The sequence below is a fragment of the Thermobia domestica genome, chromosome 9, assembly GCF_964235325.1.
Source record: "Thermobia domestica chromosome 9, izTheDome1.hap1.1, whole genome shotgun sequence".
NCBI lineage: Eukaryota > Metazoa > Arthropoda > Insecta > Zygentoma > Lepismatidae > Thermobia > Thermobia domestica.
Window position 1 is genome coordinate 23,647,378 of NC_137462.1, and position 17,695 is coordinate 23,665,072.

The window sequence follows — 17,695 nt, forward strand, 5'->3', positions numbered from 1 at the left end:
TCTGAATTGCAAATGGGTCTTCGTTTACGGGACAACGCTAAGTCCCACGTGGTTAAGATGAATCAGGACACCATTTTCCGCCTTGGATGGGAAACAATATTGCAACCACTATATTCCCCGGGTATTGCACCGTCCGATTATCACCTGTTCCATTCTTTGAACAATCACCTTAGAGGATGCCAGTTTAAATCCCTAGTAAAAGTCCAAAATGCACCTGATACTTTCTTCGTTTCAAGTTCTACCGCGATGGATTTCATGGCCTTCCAGAACGTTTTCAGAAGGTCGTTGATGCTGATGGGGACTATTTTTGATCTTCCAGGTTAAGTGACATCAGTGTTCGAAGGTGATGGGTGAAAAAGCAACAAAACTTTTCTTGGTTACCTTTAAATTTAAGACCTATCTATACAAGATTAATTTTCTTTGAAATTTCACTTAATTTCTTTACGGTTTCCTGACAAAAATAATTATTATTCGTGACAAAAAAAATATTTTATTACACTGAGTAGAAATAAAAGAGAGAGCGAATGAAATCCAAATTGAATAAAAACATTGTTTCTCACCAAATTTTCCATCCTCTATGTCTTTTAAAACACTTGTTAAAGCATATAAAAATATACTTGTTAAAGCATATAAATCGCAGTAAATTGTGTAATCTGCGGTCACAAAAAAATGTATCCTATTTTTCGATCGGTATAAGGAAGAGATACTATACTATTTTTCGATCGGTATGGAAAAAAATATTTCTCCTTACTATTTTACCATAAATTATTAATTGTCAATAAAATTTGTTACTTTTAAATGAATGAAGCGAGATAATTTTACTATGATGTTTTAAAAGCTGGTCATTTGGGGGGGGCCAGGAAACCATTTGGGGGGGCCCGGCCCCGATGGGCCCCCCCTTGGCTACACCCCTGAGGAAAGGTATATATGAAGTCATTCAGTTTGTCATATGGAAGAATTTGTTGATACATACTAAATTTTCTATAATTTATTAGTTCTACAATGACCAGATTTTTGAATTTTTCAAATCTTTCATCTGCACAATTATTGAGCGAAGAATCCAATATAAATAAAATAGATTATGTTTGTTTGTCTGTCTTTGTGCCTCTGTGCATCCTGGGGATCAGACGAGTGTACCGAGTTACCAAAATTTGGTCATGGGTACTTTGATCTAGGCTCCAGACCAAGACGAAGCTTTTTTTTAGGTAATTCGAACCAGGGCGGTCTCAGCGGAAGCGCGTTTACCGGGACGTGTAAAAGTACTTGTCACTCTCGCGAAAAACATAAAAGTGATAGAATTGCCAATACATCTAAACTTTTCGTTAGGGAGGTCTTTTTTTATTTATTTTTTTATTCTGATGTTGGAGACACATAGGGACAATATATATATACTAATGTTCTTCAAGGGTACGTTATAACAATTCAACATTTTAAAGAGGGAGCTCAAAAAGTGGTTTAAAATTTAAAAAAAAGAAGAAATAGCGGTCTGTTTCTGTCACAAATCCAGCTTAAAATAAACAAGTTAAGCAGCCCTGTAAACGTAGACAGAACAGAAACTATATTTTCGCAGGTAGTACTACACAGCGCGAGTCTTTGGACTGGAAACTTCTCAAATGGCTGTTTCTCCTACGCTTCTATAGGTTGATGCAAGTTAAATGGATGCAGCAGAAGAATAATGTTCAAGGTTTCGCGAAATGCTTTGCTTTGCTTTCATATGGAAGCATAAAAAAGCTCAGAATAAATTATAGGAAATTTTAATTACAGAATATTTAAATTATTAAATTTTAAGTTAGTAATTTAGGCTTAAAGGCTTAATACATATAAAATCCTAAAGGGTAGACGCTGTCTACCCTGTCTCCCCTCAAGCCTCGCCACTGCTCACTTTACAGCTTGTCTGCTGTTCATTCAAATTTGTCTGGCTTATGTATGCTCTTGGGACCCATTTCATAACAGTTTGTGTCAGTCCAGCGGAGAAGTGTCTATGGGAGGCATAGCAGCTATGACTATTGTCCGTTTTCGTTGCGTTACTTTCCGCAATTTACTGTAAGGCCGGTTCGGAATAAGGCCTCTTTTTCTGTGCTCTGCACAGAATGAGTATTATCATTTATCGCTCATCTATCTTCATTTGTTTCTGGAGTAGATGTCAACCAACATTCTGATTGACAACTTTGATAGCGGCATAATTTAATAATGGAAGTGGTATAAGTGCAAATTGAATATATTTTTACTTATCTTCGCTTTCTTCAGTAAAATTAATTACAAGTGTTCAGAAATCACAGTTAAGTAGTTACAATAAGTAATTAGAAATTAGCAGTATGCAGCAAAATCAGGATAAAGGGGCGTATTTCAAGGAACTTTGTCGCTTATGTTCGTCAGATGACGGGATCAGAATTTTACATATATTTGATGAAGAAGGGAGAAAACGCCAATTATTAACATTAATTCAGACTTGTTTACCTGTGTCAGTAAGTATGTTGGAATTTATGGTTCATTTAAGGTGAGAATATTATGCTTTGGGTGTATTGTTTTCTATGTAGTAGCCTTTGTAATGTCAGTCAACAATGTAAATAGGCCTCTAATATGCATAAAGTAGAAACGACAAGAATCGTTGGTGCAGTCTTACTATACGGATCCATAGATTTATAAAATTTACAGAAGAAATTTCTGAGATTTTAATAGAGTAGTGTATAAGTAATGGAAATATGGTGTGCACTTACCTCTGAGATGCGAATTTACGTGGAAAAATAGAAATTAAAGTCGAACTGGAAATGCACGTAATCTTTCATAAGCTGCTATAAAATTTTCGTCAGTCTGTAACTTCTCATCCTGCTTCTAACCCTTTTCTCCTACTACTACTACCATCACCACCACCCGTTTCTACTACTACTACTTGCTCCTACTACCAATACACGTAGTCCCACTTGCTCCTCCTCCTACTACTACTATTACATCTACTGCTACTACTACTTGCTCCTACTACTAATACACGTACTCCCACTTGCTTCTCCTACTACTACTACCACTACACCTACTCCCACTACTACTACTACTACTACTACCATACTTCTACTAAACTTACTACTGCTTATACTATAGATCCGTATAGTAAAACTACACGTTGCTTGGTGTTTTGCAGAAGACCTGTCAAAGTGAACCTGCACCGCCGGAGAATGCAAGAGAACACCTCGAAAATAATTGCTGAAGGTACAGACAATGAAACCAGAGAGAAAGGAGGACTTTTATATATATATAAATTTCCGTATGGATCCGTATAGCAAAACTGCACGGAATCGTTGACTATTAATTGTCTTAAAGTATCTTTGGAGATAAGTGATGTGGGATCCCCAAAATTCTGAAATGTATGTGAGCTCCTTTGTGGGTAGGTGGTGAGCGTACTCGCCTTTGGAATGGGACACTGGTTCGATTCCTGGTGGGTCATCCTGTGGTTCGGACACAAGTTTTGCTATAGATCCACGTCTCATATAGCTTCACTGCTAAAAGGGACGCTAAAATCAAATCTAAAATACATATAACGTGCTTATATTATTATTTCTCAGTTTTCTTTTTCATGTGACATTTCATATTGGGTGAGTACAAATAAAAAAAAAATATTCATATCACCCAATATGAAAGGAAGTAAAATACTTTTTTTTTTTTGTGCATTAGTGCTGTATCGCCGTACCAAGTTGAAAATCAAGAGAGGTACGAAAATGTTCTGCATTCGATTATATTTGATTGGATTACATTAAGTTACGTTAGATGACGTTACATTAGGTGTGCAGTATTATTATACGGATCCATAGTATAAGTAGTAGTAGGAGCGGGTTAGAAGCCCCGCAGGGGTTGGTTTGGTTCTGTTTTCAACATGAAAGGGCAAATTAAAGACTTGTCCAAATTTTTCTATATACTTAAAATTACAATCTCTGGATCCGTATAGTAAATCAAGTGTACCTCTCCGCGAAATAGTCCATCCGCTTCCACATACAACATCAAAAACAAACAACAAATACAACTACTTTCGTAATTTTTACTATTCCTCTTACCTGACTTTCATTCATTCTTCCTTACAAACTTAAATAAATTCTCCCGCTGAATTTCCTAAAATTGGTCCGGCGATACAGCACTAAACCTTTTTTTTTTCCTTCCTTAGTATTTTAATTGCATGGAAGGTAAATATAAGAACATCACTCGAAATAATATATGAAACAGGGTTTAGTCCCGCAGAGTGGGTCCCATGACGTCGAGCCTATCCGTATCTAAACTAGTGTAACCCAACCTAGCCTTCTCCTGTGCTTGGGGTCCCTGGTTCGATCCCAGCTTGCGCCGTGTGAACTTTGTGGTGGACAAACACCGTGCTCGTGGGTTTTCTCGGGGTTCTCCCGTTTTCTCCCACTTTCTTCATTCCACCATTTCACTCATTTCTCATAATCACCGTCTCCTTTAGCCTAACCGGCATAACCGTGGACGTTAAACTTAAAGATTTCATTTCATTTTTTTCCAACCTAACCTGAACTAAACGAACCTAACCTACCGTGCCCAAAGCTTGCTGAACCTACGTTAACATCAGTTAAAGCTGATTTCAAAGAGAAAGCGAAGGAAAAAATTGGAACAATAAATGGATCAACTGGCGCAGCAGTCTGGCCCCGAAATACAAAATTTAGGGATGATTTTGGAACTGGGGGCTCAAAATGAGGTGTATATACGAGGGCTATCCAGAAAGTAGATTACGTTTTGGAATAAAAAATCAACAAAGTATAGGAAACAAATTTTGTTATATACAGATGAAAGCCACACACAAATACTACTTTTCGACATAGTCACCATTCAAATTAAGGCATTTATCGTAGCGATGTACGAGCTTGGAAATTCCTTCGTCGAAAAATTCGGCCGCCTGCGACTTCAACCACTTCGTTACCTCTTCTTGCAGCTGTTCGTCGTCATCAAAACGCTGCATAGCCAGCCACTTCTTCATTGCTGGGAATAGGTGGAAGTCGCTCGGTGCCAGGTCGGGACTGTACGGCGGATGAGGAAACAACTCCCACTGAAAAGATTCAAGAACTTCACGCGTGACATATGCCGTGTGGGGCCGGGCGTTGTCGTGAATCAACAAGATCTTAGAGCTCAACATTCCTCTGCGCTTGTTTTGAATTGCTCTTCTGAGGTTTTGCAGAGTTTGGCAATACCTTTGAGCGTTTATTGTAGTGCCTCTTTCCAGGAAGTCCACCAAAATCACACCTTTTCTGTCCCAAAAAACAGTCGCCATCATCTTCCTTGCCGACATTGTTTGCATGCATTTCTTGGGTTTTTGGGGAGAACCTGTGTGCCCCCACTGCATTGATTGCAGTTTCGTTTCACAGTTCACGTGTTTCACCCATGTTTCGTCACCAGTAACGATGCGATCGAGTAAAGAGTCACCATCCTTATTGTAGGCGTCCAAAAAGTGCAACGCTGCAGCCATACGCTGATTTTTGTGGTCCTCTGTCAAGATTTTTGGAATCCATCTTGCACAAAACTTGTGGTAACCAAGCTTTTCGCTGATGATTTCGTGCAACAAACTTCGCGAAATTTGTGGAAAACTCAAAGAAAGTTCCGTTATTGTGAACTTTCGATTTTCACGGACTTTAACATCGACTTTTTCGACAAGTTCGGCAGTCACTTTGCTGGGTCTCCCACTTCGATCTTCGTCGTGAACATTGGTTCGGCCATTTTTAAATCTTATGACCCACTGTCACACTCCACCTTCAGTGATAATGTTGTCCCCATACACTTCACACAGCTGCCGATAGATTTCTATCGGTTTACAGTTTTTTGCTGTCAGAAACCTTATTACTGCACGCACCTCGCAGCTCGCGGGATTTTCAATTAACGCAGACATTTCAAACCGTCACAGTATCTTAACGGAGCACAGCACGAACCTCTCACTAGCACGGCTAGATGCCGACTGAGCTGCGCAACGCTCTGACCCCAAGATGGCCGCGCTAGCCCCGCCCCTAGCGGACACAGACGAAAACGTAATCTACTTTCTGGATAGCCCTCGTATATATATACAAAGGCGGATCCAAGGGGGGGCTAATGGGCTATAGCCCCCCCCTTGATGCTCAGGTTTACACTGGATAAAATGGGCTTCAATTCAGCTTTACACTGGATAAAACGGCAAATTATGGTTTAGCCCCTCCCTTGATCATATCCTGGATCCGCCACTGTATATATATATATATATATATATATATATATATATATATATATATATATATAACAATGTTTATAGGGGAAATGAGTAGATGTTACGTAAGGGTAATTACTAAGTACTAGTTTAAACCATCAAAAACAATATATATATATATATATATATATGGGTGATTCCACGAAAAAGGGAAATTTTCACTTGGAAAATTTTTGTTCCGTTGATGGTCGCCTATTTCGATAAAAATATCACATGCACTTACTACTACTAAGTACATGTTAATTAGGTGTTCAGCAGAGCTGAATCGTTATTGGTGTAGTAAATAAAAAATAATAAACTTTTCAGCACCCACGGAGTTGAGACCATAGGTCACGGAGGTGAGATTAGTTAACACGGAGTTGAAAGTTGCTGTGGAGTTGAGAAACGTGATACATCTGGGTCATAAGTTTTGGTTTATAAGTGATTACGCTTACAATTTACATAAAAATTGAAATAATTTTCCAATAGTTTTTGTAAGTTAGAATTATTCTCCTTATGTTGAATAAAATTCTAACAAACTAGATGACACATAATTTGTTATAAAGAAATACTCCAGAAAATACTGCAAACATGAAAATATATCTAATGAAGGTTCCAAAATTGAGTGTATATATATATATATATATATATATATATATATATATATATATATATATATATATATATATATATATATATATATATATATATATATATATATACGCGTATTTACGATTTTCTTTCGGGAGGGGCTTTGCTAACTTTCGGGGGGGGGCTTTGTCTGGAAATGTGAAAATTCTGCAAGATATTTCATAGACTTTACTATACTAAGTAAGATTTCGGGGGGGGGGCTTAAGCCCGGAAGCCACCCCCCTAAATACGCCACTGTATGTATATATATAAATATATGTAACGTAAATAAGAAAAAAGAAATGCACATACACTTATCGAATATTGAAAAATTATTGCGCTTTCAATATGTTGACTATCATATGGAGAGGACAAACTTTTCACATAAGCTTACGAAACAGATGAAGTAGTCACTAAACCTGTCTATTGTCTACTTCATTTGTTTTCTGAGCTTATGTAAACCGTCTGTCTTCTCTGTGTGATCAAGTCAACACGTCGAAAGTGCAATACCGTTGGTATTAGGAATCACCGTGCAGTTGGTGTTAGGAATTACCTCCCAAACGTTGTCGGTATTGTTTTGAAACGCCCTGTATAATGCACACTAAATGACAGTGTAAGGCACTCATCATTTCTGTTTTCTTTGGATAATTCGATGTTCTTTGTTAAGTAGCCCTCATTTTCCACTCCAATGAAGGAAATGTCTTGAGGAAAGGGAAGGGCTGTTCTAGTCTACACAGAATGACAACTGCCAACGCTTTTTAAACGTCAGGTTTAGTAGGCCAAGAGAAATTCCTCCCGATCCACGTCATAAAATTGACTGTCCGTACTTTGCCATCAGACTCTTCGACAATCCCTGAAAAGAAAACAATTAGCTGATCATAAGATTGAGACGTCAATAAGTTAAAAACAGATACCATCCATCTTGACTTGACTGAAGTTTTACCTCCGGCTACCTTACAGCCCCAAATCTGAACTTCCGCGAAACACTCCTTAAATGGGCTAGGACCCACCAGCCGGCCTTTGAGTGTGAATGACATGTGGTCAGCGTGTCGGCTCCTACGACCGTTGCGATGGTCTGCGCGATCAGGTTTCAGTACATCTCTACTCAAATGAGTTTTTCAATTGCCTCACTGTGCGAAGTAAACACCCTTAATTTTTGAGCTTCCACCGGGAAACAAACCCAGAACCACGCACGAAAGGCGAGCATACTAGTCACTAGACCATAAACGAGCTTTATTTATATCAATATATTGAAAGAACAAATATTTGGAAGAGCATGAGCATAACAAACACTAGGATTATCAACTCCGTGAACTTGTCTCAACACCGTGGATTCCTTAGTTTTCAGATGGACATGGAGTTGAGAAAATCGAATATAATTTATCTTTACCGGCCCACTTTTTAACCAATACATGTGAGTAATTGTGTACGAATTTTCTACGTTAAGGCGTAGGTTCCTCAAGGGAAAGAAGGTATATACCATACAAATACATTCAGTAATAAATACCATGGTGTTGAGTATCAATTAATATACGCACCTGCTTTCCACACACAAAAATATTTTTCCTATAGCTTTTAACACATGCACACAACTTTTTCTGTTCTTCAGTCAAACATATCTGCCTTGTCTTCGTGTGGGTGTTGCCAATGTGGACGACCATGCTATCTGCTGAGAGCAATGATAATTTTTTCTATTGCCATGGAGTTGAGACGAAATAGAGGTGACAGAAACGAAGCATAGTCAAGCTTTCGAAAATAATCGTTATAAAGGTTTACTTTCCACAAAACCGAAACATTCAAGTGTTCTCTTCCATTTAATTACCATTAAATGATGTTTGATTTGCGACTTCAGTTGTAATTTATTGATTAAAATCAGTGAACTGTAGTCTGTGACAGCCCACGGAGTTGAGAAATGGGGTAATAATTAATTTTTTACGTATGTTTTGTGGTATATTTGCAAATTGTTATACATGGCATACCTACTTTGTGACGGTTACTACCAAACAAAATAAAAATGAGGTGATTCTTTCTAGTAGTAGTTTGAAGAAATGCCCGTGACAGAAAATTTCCCTTTTTCGTGGAATCACCCATATATATATAGGAAAAAATGTACGAATTTTAAGCAAAAAATTCTGGCCCCACATATCCAAAAATATGCCCAAAATTTATGAAAAAATGAACAGAACTAGACGGAATGTCAGCATGAGAATAACAAATAAGGTAAGAAAGGTCATCAGTGTAGGAAGATTAATTAAGGGAAAAAAACTAAGTTATATTCTGGCCTATATGAGTTTACGTATTGATGAAATATTAAGTGAGCAGGCAATAGAGCATAATATGGCAGTGCTTAAACCACTGTCTTAATAACCTAGGATGTGCATGCTACAGTAATGGAGGGAAATACAGAAATGTAGAGCGGAAACTAATAAGATGAGAGTTGCATGTGAATCATACGTAGTGACGTGAAATATGGGGAAATTTTGAGTCCAATCCCATTTTATCAGGGTATATATATATATTTGTAAATTCTCCGAAACAAATATATTACTTGATTTCACTGTAGGATTGTACAAGTAATCAAAATATATCGGGATCTTCGTGAGTGCTCACTGAATTGCGACCTCCTACCCAATACTGTGTTGGTCCATCTTTTGCTCAGAGGACGGCCTGGGCACAGCGTGGCATGAATTCTAGTAGTTGCAAATATGTTTCCACGGGGATCTGACACCATATATTCCTCGTGGGCATCTGGCAACGTGCATTATCGTCCTGGAATATGCCATGTCCATGTGGTAAAAATGTTGCATTGTAGGTGTACGTGATCCTTTAACATTGCAGGTACATAGTGGATGTCTTAGTCTGGTCCATGCACACCGACGGTTTCAGTCCATGCCAACAGAAACATCCCCAAACCATACAGCCGCTCCCACCTACTTATACAGTACGAACTATGCACGAGGGGTCCATGGCATCATGCTGTTGCCGCCATACATGCACACGCCCGCCCGAGAGGAATAGCACAAACCGTAATGTATCGGATCAACACATCCTTTTCCAATTAACGTGGTCTAGTCCCCAAGCGCGACGAAGTCGGCGGTAAGGAGTGGGTCATTTGTTGTGGAACTTCATGCATGTCAGTGTACGCCATATAGTTGCGTAGGATATGGATGTTGTGCATCCACCATTGTATTGGTTACATAATTCCCAGACACTAATGGTTTCTTTGGCTGTCACAAGCTGTTGGACGCGACACTCGCCCCACATTTTAAACTTCCGTGTGCCCCTGCAGTTCCATATTTGAAATCCGTTACCCCATTTTTTTTCGGGGTAATCAGTGGAATCACTGTAATCGACTGATCGTGTAAACAGTTCATCTGCTGACTACATTTCCTTGTGTGGAGGGGTGGTCGCAACTCAGCGAACACTCAGTGTATATATACTTACTTTGGATACTCATTAAGTTACTGTGGATATACATAGCCCGTTAATCCCAGTTGTGTTATTACTGTTCTAGAGTCCTCATGGTATTGTAGCGTCCTTAGTTCCTTAATTGGCAACACTCAGTACCGGTAATAAATGTGATATTGTCAGTTTTCGTTTTACATGTAAATTTCAAATATGGATGTAGTCTCATTTAAATATATATAACTGTTGGGTTGCGAATGTGCTGCTAACACCGAGTATGTCGAACTACTTTCATAGTTTGATATTTATTTAGGGCAAAATTTCAGCTTTTTTTTTGTAAATTAGTTTAGAAGTTAAAAGATGTGGTCATTGTAAGTGGTTCACTCTGTATATTTATTCTCCGTGATATTGTTTTCGTTACCTTAAATCGCTTTTCTTGTCTGAAATCGTGGATGATGTGATGATAAGTGCATCGAATGGAAAGTTGTAGACCCGCGATTGATCCCCAACCCATTTTCACTCACAGTTTCATTATATGTTTTTTTCTGATTTTGATAAGGATATGAAAGCATGTAAAATATATTTTAGGAGTGTAGATGTAAGTGGTGAAACCACTTACTTAAAGAGATGTGAACACATGTAAAGGTCTGAGAATGTTGGCTGTATCAGTGTTAAAGTTGGGCAGTAGAGGTGCCACGGAGGAGAGATAAATTGTTTCTTACCAGTCTATTTATCATCTTTTTGTAGTTTTTTTTTTTTTTTTAAATTTTGTTAGTTACTTCTTTTATCTTTATTCCAACGTGGGAAAAAATAATCTTGTGCTTTCATTGTGTTGCGGATATTTCAGATCTCTGAAGGCGACATGTTACCCAAGCTGATATGCCACCGATGTCTACATAAATTGGAAATGTTCCAGGAATTTCGGGATAGCTGCGTAAGGTCAGAGGAAAAGCTTAAGAGTTTCGCATTAAACGTCGAAAAGTCAGAAACAGCAGATAAACCACAAGTAAGTTATATCACTTTTGAAATACAATGTTTTCTTTTGTTGAATTATCCCTTTAAACATATTTGGTTGAAAAGGTCGTCGAGAGTTGAGTTCAACTTATCTTTAATTCTAAATTAGTCAGGAATATTATAAAAGATAAACCTATTTTCATTTTAAGAAAATATACAGGGTGAGGCATTTAAAAGTGTTTTTGGAAATATTTGAAAAACTAGATTTTTAAAAAGTTGTAAAAAAAAGTTGTTCGTCTCTAAGGGAGACATTCAGTGATACCACAGTTGACCCCCTGCTTCATCCCCCGAGATAGGAGGGGGTTAACATTGAAATTTTAAATAGGAACCCCCATTTTTTATTGCTCATCGTGTATAGAATATCAGTAGTCGTTGATTACCAGAAAAAAGCTTGAAAATCGTTCAGAATTTTATTACAGGACTACCGTGGAAGAAAATTTGCCTTTTATTTGGCCAGTGTATGTTCTACCACTGGGATACCAGCTAGGTGATGAGATTCTTTTTATCTATATATTATTAGCGGTGTCTGTGAACAAAAAACTTCAGATCCAAATTGAAAGTGACTATGTTTGTGACTCTTAATCTCATGAACCACTCGACCGATCTCGATAAAATATTTGACGTTCTGGCCTTGGTGTGTTTTTAGCTATTCACTTTGACGGAATAACGTAAGGGAGAGGAAGGGATATATATATATATATATATATATATATATATATATATATATATATATATATATATATATATATATATATATATATATATATATATATATATATATATATGAAAATAAATAAAACTTAATTACTCTTGGGCCATACAACCGATCTCGATCAAATTTTCAACATGGATGATGTTGGGGCCAAAAATGAAAGTGACTGTCTGTGACTTTATTTTATATCACTTTGACAATAGAACTTAGGGGAAGGGTAGGGTAGAGGTATATATATATATGTAAAAAAAAATAAATAAATAATAATAATAATAATAAATAAAACGTAATAACTCTTGAACCACCCGACCGAACTCAGTCAAATTATCAGCATAGATGAGGTTCGGGCCTGTGATGATTTTTATTATTTTACTTTGATGGTGCAACGTAAGGGCGGAGGAGCAGGGAGGTATTTATAAAAATTAAAATGAAAGTAACTGTCTTTTCTTCAACCACCCGACCGATCTCGATGAAATTTTCATCATAGATGATGTTCATATCTGAGATGATTTTGACATATCACTTTGACCGTGCAACTTAGGGGAGGAAAGAGGGGAGGAACATTTATAAATGATCGAAAGGATCGATATTATTGTCGAATCTATAGTTTTCGTGGTCGCTGAGATGCACAGTGACACTTCTGATGCTGATTAAATCCAAATTTAGCACCGCAACTTGGGGGAGGAAGGATATATATATATATATATATACAGTGAAACCTGTCAACTTGGCCACCTGCTTATCTTGGCCTAGTTTGTCTTGAACCTGAATTTTCTCCATAAGACATTCGTTACTTACTACTCTATAAGTTGGCCACCTGTCTATCTTGGAAGTTGGCCACACTGAAGCAATGTTTACCCTATGATGATAATGATAAATTTACCTGCGTATCTTGGCCACGAAAAATACAGTTTTGTTATTTTTCTTAACTCTTTCGAATTCCCATATGAAAGGCAGATGTTCTGTATTTATGACTGGACACAAAGAAGCATAGATTCGCACGATTTGTTCTTGGAGGTCAATGGCCAGAACACTACCCTCATAAAAGGGTGGTGAAGGAAGATGTGAATAAGAAAAAGCACGTACAGGAATTCAGGAAATGGTTTACGTATTTGTTTACCCTGTCTGTTTTGGTAAAACCATTAGCTATATCGGCTCCTTTCATCAGTGGGAAGCTTTAGTAATTCCGGAAAATTCTCAAGATTAAAGCTCAATTGTCATTTATTGGCACCTGACTGCATGTCAAAAGATAGCGGAGGTTTGAGATATGAATTCCCTCAAGATTTTCTCAAAACATCTTTTGCTCCGAAGGAAACACTTCTATGTCATTAACAAGAGGTAGTTAACTACAATATTAGAATGTGCATATCTGGGAAAAAGAATAAAGCAAATATGTCTAGAATGAACCACCATTCAGTAACAACTGAAAAGAAGTCATATAAATTGCATATGAATTTCTCAATTTATAACGTAGCTTTTCTTGTTTTCAATCTGAATAACTCAGTGTGCTATAATATCAATTTCCATAAACTGCATACATACACTTCTATTTCATGGTTGTTTGTGTTATTGTTTTCAATCCGAATAATCTAATGTACCAGACTAGTTTTCAGGAAGAGAAAGGTATGCATATATAATAAACATACTATCAAGAGCGCCGATCCTGGAGGGACCGAGGGGGCCTCCCAAAGTTCATGTGGCCCCTATTTTATTTATGAATATACAATATTTGGTATAATTTGAGTGCAATTTGTCTTAAAATCTTCATATATATACCTTCTGCATCTGTATGCTCCCCCCCCCCCAAATTACAGAGAAATCTGCGCTCTCGCATACTATCGTAATATTTTTAGTACTTATATTTTTATGATTACTCTATATACATTATTTATAAGTAGCTGTCGTGCCACTGCTTGTTAAAATTTTACAATTAAGTAATACTAGAAATCCTATTCTAAAAATACACAAATCACACTTATTTTCTGTAAGTTGGACACTTTTCGATGGAACCGATGGTGGCCAACATGGACAGGTTTCACTGTATATATATATATATATATATATATATATATATATATATATATATATATATATATATATTAAAATAATTAAAATGACCAATGGCAGTGTCGAATCCATGGTTTTCGGGGTCACTGAGATGAACAGTGACACTTCCGATCCCATTTACATCCAAATTCAGCCCCGCATCTTGGTGTCGGGGAAAGGGAAATACATAAAACTAATCAAACATAGCCCATATTAGTGTCGAATCCATAGTTTTCGGGGTCGCTGAGATGACCGGTGACACTTCCGATGCCGTGATTCGCAACATGGAGGAGGAGGAGAATAGATATATAAAATTGATCAAAAATGGCCGATATTAGTGTCTGATCCTTAGTTTTTCGAATCGCCGTGATGAACAGTGACACTTCCGATCCCTTTTAAAAGCAAATTCAGCCCCGCAACTTGGGAGAAGGGGAGATATATAAAAATGATCGAAAATGACAAATATTAGTGTCGAATCCGTAGTTTTCGGGATCGCTGAGATGAACAGTTACCTTTCCGATGCCGTTTAAAAAGATGCCACTGAAAACGAATACAGCATATTTCACGGGTAGCACTCACATGGGATACGGAGTTGTGCATTTAAACTTTCATTTTAACCCAGCGAAGCGGGTAATTGATGCTAGTAAAAAATAAATGAAATTTATTATCTCTTGAACGAAACGACTAATCTCGATCAAATTTTCAACATAGATGACGTTCGTGCCTGGGATTAATTTTGCCATTTCACTTTGACGGAACAACGTAGGGGAGTAGGAAATATACAAAAATCAATAAATATAAAAATAAAAGTGACAATGTTCGTGAGTTCATAACCCTTGAACCACCCGATCTATCTCAATCAAATTTTCAACATAAATGAAGTTCGAACCAGGGATTTTTTTTTAAAAATTTCATTTTGATGGTAGAACTTAGGGGAGGGGAGGAGGGTAAATGTATGAAAATCAATAAAACTTAACTCTTGAACCACCCAACCGATCTCGATCAAACTTTCAACATAGATAAGTTTCGGACCTGGGATGTTTTCATAATTTTACTTTGACGGCACAATGTAGGGGAGGGGAAGGGAGGACACATATGTAAACAAAAATAAATCAAATTTTTGACATACATGACATTGGGGCCTGGGACAATTGTTATCATTTAACTTTGACGATGCAACGTAGGGGAGGGGGAAATGATCAAATTTTCAACCAGCTGACCGATATCGATCAAATTTTCATCAACCTAGATGAAGTTCGAATTTGAAATGGTTTTTATCATATCACTTTGACGTGTAACTTAAGGGATGGGGATAGACATTTGAAAGGAAGAGGAAAGACATTTAAAAATGATCGATATTAGTGTCGAATCTATAGTTTTGGGGTCGCTGAGATGAACAGTGACACTTCTGTTGTGGGAGTCGCTGAGATGAGCAATCATACTTCCAGTGCCTTGCCCCGCAACATGGGAAGGATAGAGGAATATATAAAAATCACCGAAAATGACCAATATCAAAGAGCGCTATAGTAATAGTAAAAACGAAACATATTACTATTTTTCCTTAAGTTAACCCACCGAAATTGGGGTGCGTCTTAGATTCGAGGACGTCTTAAATTCGAGTAATTATCGAGAAATTCTTAATTAAAGATATTATTAACGTGCTATTAAAACTACTTTGCTAGCCATAAATACTTTTAATTTTGTATCATATTCAATCATTTGGACAACAATAGTGTCTTGCGCAAGCGCAGGACGTGCGGGTTTGCTAGTTGTATTTATTTCCTTAACAGTTAATAGGTGGAAAATTAATACTGTCCACTGCGTTGAATTATTATTTAGAATTGAGACGGTTTTAGGCATCCTGTTGACATCAATACTTCAATTAACACTTAACACAAGCCAATTACTTTCCACCCATTGGGATTGAAAGTCACATCAGTAGGAAGTCGAAATGGTTTCCAACCTAAATAATAATCCATAGCACGTGTAACTATGAATTGTCTTTTGTTAGTTAAGACATTCAAAACGGAAAAATACCGTCTGCCAGGGGAAGAGAGAAATTCAGTTTCTTGCCAGTCTGTCTATCAGCTTCTTTTCGTATTTTTAATTTTATTAGTTACTTATTTTTTTGTCTTTCTTTCGACGTAAAAAAATGACAAAAATGTGAACTTTTTTTTATAGATGCTATAGGATGTATCTTGAATAACTAAATTAAAGAAACTCGCACCTTGTATCCAGTGAATTAGGGATTAATTCATTCTGTTTCGGTATTCGGTGATATCTTTTTAATGATTTATTTTGCTGCTAAAATGGTGACATGTATGGGATTCGTGTCTTCTAGCAGAACTCTTCAGAGAAAAAAGCAAAATTAGATCTTCAAATCTGTTTCGACTTGGCTCCTTTATGAAAAATTCCTTTGCAAAGTTGGTCACCAATTTAGCAGCAACATAAGTCATTGAGAAATGTACGTGCAATGTAAGATCCTTTATAATTTACCTACTTGACTTAAGTAGTTTACAATCCAAAATTAAAATCTTATCTTTGTACCCAAACCCAAACTTACTTAAGATTTCATTGGCACGAGATTTCAGAGCTCTCTGTGGCTATGTATTCGTGCCTATAAAATGTAGGCCAGAATGTCACTGCTTTAACGTTTCGTTGAATCTTGTAAAAGATAAATAGCCCTAAGTGTTATGAAAGTATACACAATGTCAATACAACACTTGTTATGAATATTGTAGTCACTCACATTCATATAATTCAAGAATTTTGGAAATGTTTTCTTATTTTTACAGATGTTAACAAATTCTTTGTTTTTGGTGATAGCCCTCATCTTACATAGTAATAACTTCTCATATTTTAGCGAGGTTGTTTTCTCTTGCAACCAATCTGTATAGTTACTAATATATGTTATAGGATATCGATTGTAAAATTAGAGTGGCCATAGTGATTAGAATACCCATAAGTGTTGAATTGATATAGTGTTGCGGGATATGATCTCAGGATCCGCTAGGACATCTTCATTTATGTGGAAATTCAATCAGTCATGAATGGGAAGCCAAGCAGCCTTCAGAGAGGTCATTGCCTGATGTTATTAACATCGATTATTCTGTTTTACGTCGCTAGCTGACTTTATGTCGAAAGATAAATTAACTATTGCTTTGCTTTTATTGAAGAAGTCTTTGTATTTGTAAGTAATTTGTTATAAACAGTGGTAGCGACCTTTAGAACCTTTACCCCTTTAGCAGTCTCACACGCGACGTTTTTTAGTTTCCTTTGTTAGATCAATTGGTTCGATATTATTGGGCGCTTATTGTCAGGCTACTACAAGATATTGTCCACTTCGTTCATTTATCCACTACTCGATGTTACAACAAGGAGTAATAGACACAGAAGTAAGTATATTGACTCTGATGAGTTTCTTTTTGGCATGTTTACCTGTCAACATTAATAAGTCAGGGGGGAGTTTAAGAACTTTGTGTTGAGTCGATGACATGTCGAAACACGAACTTTGTCAATGTGACTTTTGGGTCATTGACCACGCCCAGGAAATCATGTGGTGTCACTTAGAGGGACAGTCGGGTCAAAAGCAATTGAGAGAGCACGATCTTGGGTATTCGTTGGTGATACTCGAGCATTCGTCATTCTGCGTTGGATCTTGTTTTTTGGTCATTCCTCAGTGACCA

At 37.1% G+C, this 17,695-nt stretch overlaps 1 protein-coding gene across 4 annotated transcripts in view; it reads left to right on the forward strand.

Moving 5' to 3' along the window:
• The first annotated feature begins 2,100 nt into the window (after positions 1-2,100).
• LOC145694466 (uncharacterized) overlaps positions 2,101-17,695 on the forward strand; it is a 28,710-nt gene continuing 13,115 nt past the window's right edge. The window contains exons 1-3 of one of the 4 annotated variants that reach the window (XM_081770760.1): positions 2,342-2,465; positions 3,137-3,204; positions 11,085-11,243. In XM_081770760.1, coding sequence (XP_081626886.1) covers positions 11,100-11,243 — 144 coding nt within the window. In that variant the 5' untranslated portion in view covers positions 2,342-2,465; positions 3,137-3,204; positions 11,085-11,099. Of the gene's footprint in view, positions 2,498-3,136; positions 3,205-11,084; positions 11,244-17,695 lie in introns of all 4 variants that reach the window. The other 3 variants (XM_081770757.1, XM_081770758.1, XM_081770759.1) reach the window with 3 other exon arrangements.